The following is a 13348-nucleotide window of genomic DNA, read 5'->3' on the forward strand; positions in this document are numbered from 1 at the left end:
TAAGTTCCGCCTAATGCAGCTGCCAGCCAATCAGCGGGCCGGCAGCTCTCAGTCCCAGCAGTGCCAGCAGGAGCAGTGACCAGCTGGACTGCACCCAGCTTCAGAAGGATTATGGACATCGGACCCGGAAAAACAGTGACTCCTGACAACGCAGCCAAGCGACAAGTCATCAGTGTCTTCCCAGCTGTGCACATGCACAGAACTGTTCCTTTCTAGTGTGGTGCTGTGCATACTCAGCCTACGTCAGCACCTGGCTTGCCAGGACTAAGTCGTGCATGCGCTCTAAAATGTCATTGCCTGCTGGAACAGGCAGCACCTCCCCTGCCTTCTATCAGCCCCTCGCTCCCAACCCCACCCCTCCCTTCAGCTTCTTGCTCCTGCATTGTTGGATCCCCCTTCGGCCGATCTGGGGAGGGAATGAGCCACCGAAGTGGCAAGGCGGGGACAGAGTAGCCGAGGGGTGAAGGGGCGACGCAGGAGTCCCTGGCCAAGAAGAAGGAAGCGACAAAGTCTGCAGCGAGCAGCCATGGCTTGGGGGGGGGGGGGGGGGGGGGCGGTTGGGGAGGCGGGAGGAAGGCAGCGGGGAGTGAGCAGCTGAGATGGGGAAGCAGCGAGGGTGGGAGTGAGTGGCCAAGGGGGGAGAAGTGGCGAGCAGACGGGCACAGGAGGGTGCGGCGAAGAGAAGCATGATGGCTTCCATCTGAATTATAGCCCAGAATCCATTTGCACTGCTGTAATTGTGCAAGAGGATAAGCCATATGAATCAATTTCCAAAACCAACATGTTAGAATAATAAGCATCATACAAAGGGTGAGTTGAAATATGCCTTACAATTAGATTATTTTGGTTCTGTATTAGCACAGGTACTGTTAGGGGTGGGATGGAGGCGGAAAACATAGCCACTGTGGGGATTTGGGCTTAAGGCTGGTTTTATTTTCTGTGAAAAATTGAGCAGCACCATTTGTGCATGTGCCAGGACTGTGCCAACTAGTGGTTGCGCTGTCAGCAAATACAGCCCCGGAAAAATGCTAGTCTCTGGGGTGGGGGGGCGGGGTTGGTTGGTTGGGGGGGAGGGGGATGGCGGTGGTGAGTGTTGTGCAGTGGGGGAAGTTGGACTGTGGGGGCGGCTCTCCGTGGGGCACAAGATGCCCCCACCTCAGCTCACAAGGAGGCCACCAGGTTTTACTTGGTGGCCTTCTAGAGGGCAGGGCCGCCTGCCCACCTTTGGTAAAATACCAGCGGTGGCAGGAGGAGGCATTTAAGTAGCAGTTAACTGGCCACTTAAGGGCCTTGATTGGCCTGAGGTGGGCGAGCTGTTTCTTGCTGCCGCCTCTTATAAAATTGCAGCGGGGGCATGAAGGCATCGGGAATGACCCCCACCTACCTCCCACCCAATTTTGCAACCCCCCCCTCGCCACCAGCCGATTCCTGCAGGGGTGAAGGGAGGGGAAACATAAATTCTAGCCAGAGAGACACACAAAAAGAGCGTTGGGAGAAATGCACTGAGAGTGCGCAGCGAGAGAGATACACAGAGAGCGCACAGTGAAGGGGGGGGGTGGGGAGTGGGAAGAGATTAAGATCTCTCCTGACAGATGGACATCTATCCAGAATATTCTGCATTGCCACATCAGGTGTGCGGGCAGAAATTGGCTACTTATGCAAGCAAAAACAATGCCAGGCTTCTCACTAAATCAGTGTTAATATAGTGACGAGAAAGTAAGTCAATAAATTAGTCTTCTCATTTAAAGTTTCTTCACAAAAATGCACATTTGTTGGTTTGATTAATAGCAAGATAAATTTTTTAATACCTTTATGGGCGGCACAGTGGCGCAGTGGTTAGCACCGCAGCCTCACAGCTCCAGCGACCCGGGTTCAATTCCGGGTACTGTCTGTGTGGAGTTTGCAAGTTCTCCCTGTGTCTGCGTGGGTTTTCTCCGGGTGCTCCGGTTTCCTCCCACAAGCCAAAAGACTTGCAGGTTGATAGGTAAATTGGCCATTATAAATTGTCACTAGTATAGGTAGGTGGTAGGGAAATATAGGGACAGGTGGGATGTTTGGTAGGAATATGGGATTAGTGTAGGATTAGTATAAATGGGTGGTTGATATTCGGCACAGACTCGGTGGGCCGAAGGGCCTGTTTCAGTGCTGTATCTCTAATCTAATCTAATCTTTCTGCAATCTGCTCACCGGCCCCCTATATAGGACAAAAATTGTAATGTGCCCCCACCCAAGCGAAAAGGTTGGACACCCCTGTGTTAATGTATTAATCTTCAAAGGCTCAGATTTTGTGGCTGTAAAAAGGGGCAACACAGTCAGCATTTGCCTTCATTACAACTGTGAAACTGACAGCAACTTCTGGCATCTGAACATATGCAGTTAAATGCAAAAATACAGAAGTTGCCGTCTGCAATTCCCTGCTCCTTCACAGGATGTGCTGATTAAGATCCCGCAGGAGGCAATCGCTGCAAATCACTGAACTGACAAGAATTTCCCCTTTTACACTGTAATATCACTGTTAAAAAAACTTATGTAAAAACTTATGCCTTGTTAATGAGGTGTTACTGGGTCTTTAACAACATACTAAGTCATAACTACTGCTGAAGAATCTCCTGGCCCTGGAAAACTTTATAGTTGTGTAACATCAAATTTTGCCATTATGATAAAAATTCCATAGAGTTTACATATAATTTAAAAAAATTAAAGATTGTTTATGCCATTTCAGCTTCTGATATGTATGTCCAACCTTTACTTTGCTCTCTGTAAACTTTCTAAATAGTGATGGATAATCAGTGGATTTCACTTCCTCATTTGCTTCAATGTGATTGGCTGCTTATTCTGCTTGACAACATTACTGTTGCTGGATGTCTGAAGATCCCCTTGACTTGGCACCAGATTTAAACTGACTTTGGGAAAGGGAAAGTCCACAGCACAGAGATTGCTAGATCTTTGTGGACAACTTTCTTCAAGATCAGCGGAGAGCGGTGTCGTTTTGCCGCTGACTGCAAAATCAGGACTAATGTGTCACCTTACCTGGCTCAGAACAAACAATGTCTTCACATTCCAGTAAGCAGCCAGTTCCTGAAGTCGAGGCTTCATGTAGATATCGTGGAAAGTCCTGAAGCAGCCCACCAAGGTAACAAAAGTTTCATCCTCTTCATTTGCTACGATATATTGGAGCAGAGGCACCATTGGAGCTATACCAGTCCCTGAGGCAAACAGCAGCAGCTGTTCATACTGCCAGATACAATGCAAATGGTGTCAAAACACTGCAAACTGTTGAGCTTTACATTAATAAACTGTAGAAATTTAGTACAATTCTTCTATTGTTTTAGTCTGTCAATGTTAAAAAACTTAAACTTCCTTTTTAATGTAAGAAATCTTTCAGTCTCAGGTCAATGGTTGCAAACTCAATTAGCAAGGCAATATTACAGAGCTTTGATCCTTTAGAACAGTTCTGTTTTGTATTTGCATAAACTAATTTGTCATAAGATATTGTTAATTTTACAAAGTGATTCTTGACAACGCAGCCAGCCGCTGACGTCATCAGACTGCGCCAAGCTGCGCACATGGGCTCCTGCTCTCTGCGCGTGCACGGCGTTCGCATTGCTAGGACTGGTTGGCGCATGCACAGGTGATGTCATCGCGTAACAGGGAAGCAGGGAGAGCGCGGCGGGGGGAAGTGGGCAGAGAGCGGGGTGGGGGGAAGCGAGGAGAGAGCGGGGGGGAAGCGAGGACAGAGCGGGGGAGGAAGTGGGGAGAGAGCGGGGAGGTGGAGACAGCAGCCGAAGACCTTGGTGGCGACAGGTGCGGGTGCGCGCTCCTCCTCCCCGCCCCCCGAATTCCTGCTTCCCCCACCCCCTTGCCCACTCTCTCCCTGTTTCCCCCCCACCCCCATCCGATCTCCCCCCTTTCCCACACCCACCCACTCTTTCCCCGCTTCCCCCCCCCACCCCACCGCCCTCTCCCCGCTCCCCACCCCCGCTCTCTTCGGCCACTCGCTTCCCCCCCCCCGCCCGCTCTCTACCCCCCCCACCCACTCGCTCTCGCCCACTCTCTTCCCCACCCACCCCCACCGACCACTCTCTTCAACACCCACTGCCCACTCTCTTCAACACCACCCCACCCCCTGCCCGCTCTCTCTGGCCACTCGTTCTCTACTTCCCCCGCTCACCTGCCCGCTTGCTCTGGCCATTGTGTGCTGCGATGTGTTTACGTTGCCTTTCTATGATTATGTGAGCAGCGCCACCTGGCAGCTGCATGAACGTCACAGACTGTGATGTTTTAGTGGAACAGGCTGCATTTGCGTATGTGTCAGTACAGCGCCACCTAGTGGTTGCGTTGTCAGCAAACGCAGCCTTAATTTTAATGTCGTATTCGTTCACTATTGTTAAAAAGCTCACAGACACTGTTCAGTAATTTCTTCAGGAGAGATAGGGAAGAAAAAAAATCATAGGAACTGTTTATTTCTCTTTCTATTTGATCGCAACAAACATCTGAATTGTATCATTGTGAATTGCAGATTCTAATTTGAGTGACTGACCTGATTCGATTTGTATGGAAAGCCTCCAAAAGGGCCTCGCCACCACACAGTATCCCACTCCTTCCAGGTCTTCACATACTGAGACATTAATCCTTCTTCATAGATCTATTATAAGGTAGAAATGAAACAGTTGCATTTATGTAGCACCTAGTGACATTATTGAGACCACTCAAACTGCTTCACACCATGAATTACCTTTGGAGTGCTATTATGTGTTATGCATTCAATATGTTACATAATAAAATTGGATACATTTGCACCGTAGAATATCTGTCGCCTCATTAATTACTCGATTACAGTACAGTAACAGAAGTGCAACAGCCTGACTATAGTGCAGCAATGGCACAGTACCTTTATCAGAACTTCAAAGTAACCTTCTGCATCCACAGGACTCACTGGTGTGTACGCTCTCTGAACTTCCAGACCATTCACAATTCCCCTTTCAATTAAATAGACAGCTTGGAGTCAATTACATTATAATCCTTGCTTGATGATCAAATTTATGTTCAATTAAACAAACAGAAATTCCACCACAAAATTACATAATTTCGTCCATAGCACCTGCACTAGCTCTTTAACTGGAGATATCTATTCTAAACCCATTCCCCATAATGTTTTATGTTCTTTTACAAATAGTTATCCAATTCCCTTTTTCAATTAAGTTACAGTCTCTGCCCTTGAATTTTTCTACTCCTGTTTTATTGCAACTCAGTGAAATTTTCAAGATTTCGAAAATCAAAATTTTATCCTTCTGTCATGCATCCCAAGGACCATGGATCTAGCTCTCCCTGTGGAGCTGCTGCCTTTATGGTCTTTTTAGCTCCCCTGGCTCTTGTATGTACACTTTCACACCACCCTGGTGCTGTTCCCCTCACCTGTTGTTAGACCTGACTCAGATTTGCCCTCACGAGGGACACTGGCTCATTATTGCACCAGTGCTCCAGACACCTTCATGTCTGACTTCTGCCATTTGCACTGCTGGTTTGGATGCTCTTTGACTTGGCTGACTTTGTTCCGGTTGTTGTTGACTCTGATTCTACTTCTTTGCTAGGACATTTTCACCACTGAGTTAGGTCTGATCCAACTGCACCAACCTCTACTCTTGCTGACCATCTGTCCAGTGCCTTCTCAAAAGCCGTGTGGTAGATAGCAAGGAGAATAGCTGTAGGCTGCAGGAAGATACTGATGGTCTGGTCAGATGGGCAGAAAAGTGGCAAATGGAATTCAACCCGGAGAAGTGTCAAATGATGCAGTTGGAGAGGTCAAACAAGGAAAAGGAATACACGATTAATGGGAAAATACTGAAGTGCAGAGGAAGTGAGGGACCTTGAAGTGAATATTCAACAGATCCCTGAAGGTAGCAAGACAGGTCAATAAGGTGGTTAAGAAGGCATATGGAACCCTTTCCTTTATTAGCCGAGGTATAGAATATAAGAGCAGGAAGGTTATGCTGGAACTGTATAAATCATTGGTTAGACCTCAACCTGAGTACTGTGTGCAATTCTAGTCACCTCATTACTAGAAAAGGTACAGAGGAGATTTACAAGGATGTTGCCAGGACTGGAAAAATGCAGCTATGAGGAAAGTTGGATAGGCTGGGGTTATTCTCCTTGAAACAGAAAAGGCTGAGGGGAGATCTGATTGAAATGTACAAACTTTTGAGGGACCTGGATAGAGTGGAGGTGAAGGGCCTATTTACCTTAGCAGAGATGTAAGTGACTAGGGGGCATAGATTTAAAGTGATTGGTAGAAAGATTAGAGGGGAGATGAGGAAACATTTTTCACCCAGAGGGTGGTGAGGGTCTGGAACTCACTGTCTGAAAGGGTAGTTGAGGCAGAAACCCTCAACTCATTCAAAAGAAGTCTGGATATGCACCTCAAGTGCCGTAATCTGCCGGCCTATGGACCAAATGCTGGAAGGTGGGATTAGAATGAGAGGATGGTTTTTCGGCCTGCAAAGACACGATGGGCCAAGTGACCTCTTTCTGTGCTGTAAAATTTCTATTATTCGATGAAAAGGTTAACCTTCTTCTCCCACTCCCATGGCCAACACCACTGTTGAAACAACACTTTCTTCCCCTCTCCATGTTTCCCTCCAGAATATTCACTTGCTCATGGTGGCACTGACACTGACAAAACAGGATTCCTTCCTCCTTACAGAAACCTCCCTGTTTGGCTACACTTTCCAACACGTGCTATGCCCAAATCATTATGGCTGTGGCAGGGCGCTCATCTCCAAATCATACACAGGCAGCTCGCTGTTTCTCTGGTTTCTCCTCCCTCTTCCATTACTCACAACTCTGATTCAAAATCTTTAGAATTTGTTACCCCTATGCCCAACATCACCAAATATATCCCTCTGCTTTCTCTTCTCTTAGCCTCTGCACTGAGTGAGATGTCAGCCTTGGTGATTTCAAGTCATCTCTGCTAGCTCCCCTTTTTTTCTGCAATTCACCTGCCTCCTTTCCTCTTTCAGTTTCACACATCCTATAAATTTCCCAGGCCATATCCTTGGTCATCCCCTTAATCTCAGCATCTCACATGGTCCCCTTGTGTCTGCTTCTCAATCTTTGATAAGGCTATCTGACCAATTCCTTGCATCCCTTATCCCCTAGCCTCCTCCAATTCCATTACTTTTACCATCTCTACATGGAAGAAACTCTCCTGTAGGTCAAAAATCATAGCACTGCCTGTGAAGCTGGGGCTGCCATCAGTAGCACAGCACTGCTGTAATGAAAAGATGCCATTAACATATTCTCAAAATTCTGCACTTCAGTTTAATATAGCCCAAATTAGCTCCAAAAAACCCTCCATTTGAACTATTTATAATTTGAATAAAATATTTCATATAAACTCTGCCTATGCAGAGTAACATTCTTGAGAATCAGTTTCCCATAATATTATCTTTTAATTTAATTATACCAATGAGTACTGATCTTAAGGAGGAAGAACACAAAGAGTTTGCATCTGAAAACAGCAGTCAATAACTCCTGAGACACCTCCAAGGATTTCAGTTCAACAAAACAACATATATATTTCTAAAATAGTGGCTGAAATTTTAATTCACTCAAAACCCACCCTCTTGCACAAAAGTTAAAATCAGGGCCAGTATCTCTGGTTACGTTTACTCCACTTCGTAGTTCTCAGTGTTGTCTGAGGAAGTTTTCAAGCCCACAGCATTGATCTGAATAACTAATACCATGAATATCTACAAATGCTCTCCAGATCTCTTACCTGGCTACAATGTGCTGTCCTACAGTCAACCCCAGATGGCAGCCACTGGGCAGCTGGAATCTATACAGATAAGTGTCAGCTGTCTGCTGCTCCACACACTCTATCTGAAAAGCACTCCATTTCTCAGCTCCAATTAACTGCAAGTCATTCTGCTTTGACTGAAACAAGACATGATACAAGATATCTTATAATTAATTATTATTAATTAATATTTAATTCTAACCAATGTCATTGAATTTCTGTTCCATTTGGGTAGCCCTGTGCTGACACATGGAAGATTGAGATGCAAAAGTGCTCTGGTTTCCTCCCACAAGCCAAAAGACTTGCAGGTTGATAGGTAAATTGGCCATTATAAATTGTCACTAGTATAGGTAGGTGGTAGGGAAATATAGGGACAGGTGGGGATTGCGGTAGGAATATGGGATTAGTGTAGGATTAGTATAAATGGGTGGTTGATGTTCGGCACAGACTCGGTGGGCCGAAGGGCCTGTTTCAGTGCTGTATCTCTAATCTAAAAAAAAAAAAAGCCCACAGCTTTCATTTGTGTTGGCATCAAGATGGATTTCAGACAGCTGCCACAATAATACACATTTGGCCATCCACACATTATTTCTCTTCTAACCTGTCTAAGCAAACTTTCTTTTACACTTAAAAAATGGTCCTGATGAAAAGCAATGTCCTTTATCAATATATGACTCTTGGAAGTTGAAGCAGTGTGTTTCTTTTCAAACAGTATGACCTTACAACTGCATTCTGTGCCAATGAAAGTTTGTTATGATTGTTGTGAAGAATTAATAGGCATGAAAACAATTTCAGTTCTAAAAATGTTTATTATTGATCATCCCAAATCCTAAAAATGTGCCCGTGTACTATTACATAAACAGGCTATTATCCCAGAATCTGTGCTGCATACACAGGTCTTGGACATGTCTCAAGGTCAGCAATACATGCACTGACCCCCAACTTGTCCAATGTCAGTACAAATGTACCCTAGTCCCTACCTGATCTGTTCCAGGATCATTATTTCTGACACTGGTCTCGGATCTGCCCAACAAGCAGTGTTGCATACAGCAACCCCTAATGTGACCCCTGACCTAAACATCAGTGAATTCTGGAACATGTTGGCTTTAAAACTCCAACTAACCTGACAAGTCCACATTTTCTCTACTTTGCATTCAGGTCACTTGTTGTGCAATGCTGCTTTTGTTATTGCATGAATGGGGTAACCAGCTGTTTCTCAACTTAACAAAGCTGACTTATGTTTGAATGATATTTACTGAAGTTATTAATTGTATACAGGCACATGATATGCAAATTCTTTCATTTTAGGCATGAGGATTGCAGCGATGTCAATCTTTCTCTGCCAATTTTCTCCCTTTCTGTCCTGAAGATGCAAACTTTCAGCAGAGTATAGATCCACAGATTCTTACTTCCCTCTAATATCCAAGTGAGAATTCTATGCTTGTGGATCTAGACAACTCGCAACAGGTTATCCCATGACAGGGGCATCAAAATCAAGCCTCACCCAGACTTCATCAGACTCAAACACTCCAAAAGGGTTCACTTCAGTACTAATTCAGATCTTTCTGGTTTGTATAGTTCAGTACAACACTGTTCAGTTCTCCATCAGGACATAGCGAAGGGGAAGTCGGGGGGCAGGCGGTCGGGGGGGGGGGGGGCGGTGCATTTGTGAAGCTTCGCATTTGTCTTTAACAGCAACTGTTTTTGACTTACCACACAGCTTTGGAAGGATTTCCAATCTACACTTACCTCATTGCACTGACTGAGAAGACTTTGATCTCCTTTAGCTTTTGCCTGCTTCCAACGCTTGAGTTCCCGGTCATAAATATCAAACACACATGGTTTACACCCAGTACCACAACACTGGGTGGGCAAAGGCTCTTGTGGTCGAAGAGAAGTCCATTCATCCTCATTTTCAGCCATCACCTGCAAAATACAATAGAAATTTAAAAAACTGACACTCTATAGCATTTATGCTTAAGTATTGCTGAAAATAGAGACATGTTGTCGAAGCTTTTCGTCTTGTACTCATCATGACAATACACAAGAATACCAATGAAAGGGAAAACAACAACTTTATACTGTATGAGAAGAGTGTGCTGATTGGTTGGCAAGTGAACTCTGATTGGTAGGGGCGTTGTGCCAATCAGAGTTCATTTGCCAACCAATCAGCACTCTCTTCTCATATAGTATAAAGTTGTTGTTTTCCCTTACATTGGTATTCTTGCGGATCGTTCTGATGAGTGTAAGATAAAAAGCTTCGACAACGTCTCTATTTTCAGCAATACTCAAGTTCTGTACTACCAAACGACTAATTATCCTTAACTTGTTACAATGCAATGGCTTAAGTCTTCATCACAGATCTCACAAATTATATTCTGATTTATATTTTTAACTGCAGAGAATTTTTAAAGATGGTTTTCAAGTCATGTTTAGTTTATGGTTAAAGTAAACATTAATTTACATTCTTAAATATATTTTTAGATAATGCAGTTATTTACCAATACATTTCAAAGAGTAACAAAATATTGTAATAATTATGTAAACTCAATAAACTGAAGTCACAGCAGGACAATATTCAATTTCAAAAATAGAATTGCAGTGTAAGTGATTAGGTGAGCTCATTATCACATTCTCAGAGTTCAAGAAACACAGGCCAAATTTATGAGTTTTTTTTAAAACCAAACTTAACTACTGACGGAGACACATAACAAGTAAATTTTCTTCGATGCCTGAACAATAATTTGGAACATGCACAATGAGCAATGAGCAGCTGAGACAAAAATTAAATGCAATTGCTCATTTCAGCCTGCATAAGACTTTTTAATCTAATAATTTCCATTCTGGTACTTCGCTGTTTGCTCTGCTACTTTGTCTCAGTTAGAAACATAGAAAAACAGCAGCAGGGGTAGGCCATTCGGCCATTCAATGCGATCATGGTTGATCATCCAAACTCAGTACCCTGTTCCCGCTTTCTCCCCATATCCCTTGATCCCTTTAGCCCTAAGAACTATATCTAACTCTTTCTTGAATATATTTAATGATTTGGCCTCAACTGCTTTCTGTGGTAGAGAATTCCACAGGTTCACCACTCTCCAGGTGAAGAAATCTCTCCTCATCTCAGTCCTAAATGGCTTACCCCGTATCCTTAGACTGTGACCCCTGGTCATGGACTCCCCGGCCATCAGGAACATCCTTCCTGCATCTAGTCTGTCCAGTCCTGTTAGAATTTTGTAGGTTTCTATGAGATTCCCTCTCATTCTTCTAAACTCTAGCGAATACAAGCCTAATCGACCCAATCTCTCTTCATACGTCAGTCCTGCCACCCCAGCAATCAGTCTGGTGAACCAGGGTTATTTCACAACCCAGTACACCTGAGTTAACGATCTGTCTGTATTGGATCTGTTTCATTAATTCAGAACCAGTCAGTATTGGATCCATTTCCTGTGGAAAGTCAGCACTGCATCTATTTAACAAATTCAACAACAGCAACAATAATTTGTATTAAACTATTAAAATATCCCAAGGCACTTCACAGGGGCACAATAAAACAAAAAATGACACCGAGCCACATAAGGAGATATTAGTGCAAATGACCAAAAACCTGGTCAGAGGTAGTTTTCAAGCAATGTCTTAAAAGAGGAAAGTGAGGTAGAGAAGTGGAGAGGTTTAGAGAGGGAATTCCAAAGCTTAGGGCCCAGCAGCCAAAGGCATGGCCTCCTATAGAGGAGCACAACTATCTCAGAGTGTTCTGGGGTTGGAGGAGATTACAGAGATAGGGGGGCTATGGAAGGATTTGAAAACAAGGATGAAAATTTTAAATTCGAGGCATTGCGTAACCTGCAGCCTATGTAGGTCAGCAATGACAGGGGTAATGGTGAACGGGACTTGGTGCAAGTTAGGATACAGGCAGCAGAGTTTTGGTTGACGTCAAGTTTATGGAGAGTAGAATGTGGGAGGCAGGCTAGAAGTGCATTAGAATTGTTAAGTCCGGAAGTAGCAAAAGCATGGATGAGGGTTTCAACAGCAGATGAGCTGAGGCAGGGACGGAGCTGAACAATGTTAAAGAGGTCAAATTGGTGGTCTTAGTGATGGTTTGGATATGTGGTTGGAAACTCATCTCGGGGTCAAATATGACACCAAGGATGGGAACTGTTTGGTTCAGCCTCAGACAGTTACCAGGGAGAGGATACAGTCAGTAGCTAGGATCAATCAAGACAGAAATCTGTGAATCTGTGTATTAATGTTACTAAGGCATCCTGGTCAACAATTATCTGATCCATAACTAACTTCCAAATGCAAAATCATTGGCATGAAGCTTAAACATTTCTGCTTATGCTGGACAGGGTCCCAATATTTAATCGGTTGCAGACAACTGACTAATGATTAATAATTTTTCTTCCGAAGTGTCAGCCTGGTCCACTAGTGGCACTCTCACCTCTGAGTCAGAGGGTTGCGAATTCAAGCCACACTCCAGTATTTAAGTGCATAATGTAGCTTGACATCTATGCAGTAATGAGTGGTGCTGTCTCTCAGATGAGATATTAAAAATTAGGTATTGTAGAGTAATGGTTACCTTACTGGACTAAGCCCGAGAGGAACAGTGTTCAAATTCCACTATGAGAATTTGAATTCAGTATTTCAAAATGTGAAAATAAAAAGCTGCTATCAATAAGGGATCCCTGACTGGTTCACTAATGTCATTTAGGGAAGAAAACCTGAGGTCCTTACCTGGTCTCAACCGTGTGAGACTCCAGTCCCAAACCAATGTTGCTGACTCTTAAATGCCCTCTGAAGTGGTCTAGCAAGCCATTCAACTGAATTCAACTGCTACAAAGAACTACAGTGGTTTGAGCAGAAAATTCACCATCCCCTTCTCAAGGGCAACTAGGGATTGACAATAAATGCCAGCAACACCCCAATAAATGAAAAACAAAATAGGATCGGCCTATTACCGTACACCCAAAAGATCCCACGTTAATCAAAGCGGAGTTATCCTGATATGCTGGTCAACATTTATTCCTCATTCCTGCATGTGGGACCTTGCTATGCACAACTGACAGCCTTGCTTCCTGCAAAATAAGCGACTGCACTTCAAAAGCAGTTAATTGGCTTTGACGTACGTGCATGGATACCTTAAGAATGTGAAAAATGCTTGAAAAAGCAAATTCATTCTTCTTTCAATTTTTCTCGATGAAAATTATAAAGCAAAGAATCTAAGCCTCACAATACTAAAACTAGTGCTCCAATGCCTAGATATGATACTAAGCCCAAGGAAAGACAAAAAGGAAATCACATTTCAAAGCAAGACAGGTGCTCACTAAGTTAGCTGGTATCAGCTGGCACGGCATTTACAGTAGCGCAGCCGAAACTAGATAGGGAAAGAAGCAGCCAGTCGTCCTACACCTGATATCAGCACTCAATGAATATGAGCGAACATCTAGATCACTCACTCCTCACAACTCCCACCATTACTATCATTGCCGCCTTTGACTCCACCCAGTACATGTTCTCTCCTCTCAGTGGCGGGATGTGACATCACCTCTAATCTGT

At 44.1% G+C, this 13348-nt stretch overlaps 1 protein-coding gene across 6 annotated transcripts in view; it reads right to left on the reverse strand.

Annotated features, from left to right (window-relative positions):
• LOC137372959 (NADH-cytochrome b5 reductase-like) overlaps positions 1–13278 on the reverse strand; it is a 44926-nt gene extending 31648 nt beyond the window's left edge. For 3 of the 6 annotated variants that reach the window (XM_068037530.1, XM_068037529.1, XM_068037525.1), the window contains exons 1-6: positions 13117–13272; positions 9545–9721; positions 7775–7932; positions 4892–4979; positions 4541–4645; positions 3031–3234 (exon numbers count right to left, since the gene is read on the reverse strand). In XM_068037530.1, the coding sequence (XP_067893631.1) occupies positions 3031–3234; positions 4541–4645; positions 4892–4979; positions 7775–7932; positions 9545–9721; positions 13117–13146 (762 nt within the window). In that variant the 5' untranslated portion in view covers positions 13147–13272. Of the gene's footprint in view, positions 1–3030; positions 3235–4540; positions 4646–4891; positions 4980–7774; positions 7933–9544; positions 9722–10934; positions 11016–12526 lie in introns of all 6 variants that reach the window. The other 3 variants (XM_068037527.1, XM_068037528.1, XM_068037526.1) reach the window with 3 other exon arrangements.
• Positions 13279–13348: the final 70 nt, after the last annotated feature.

The sequence above is a fragment of the Heterodontus francisci genome, chromosome 8 (genome assembly GCF_036365525.1).
Source record: "Heterodontus francisci isolate sHetFra1 chromosome 8, sHetFra1.hap1, whole genome shotgun sequence".
Lineage (NCBI taxonomy): Eukaryota > Metazoa > Chordata > Chondrichthyes > Heterodontiformes > Heterodontidae > Heterodontus > Heterodontus francisci.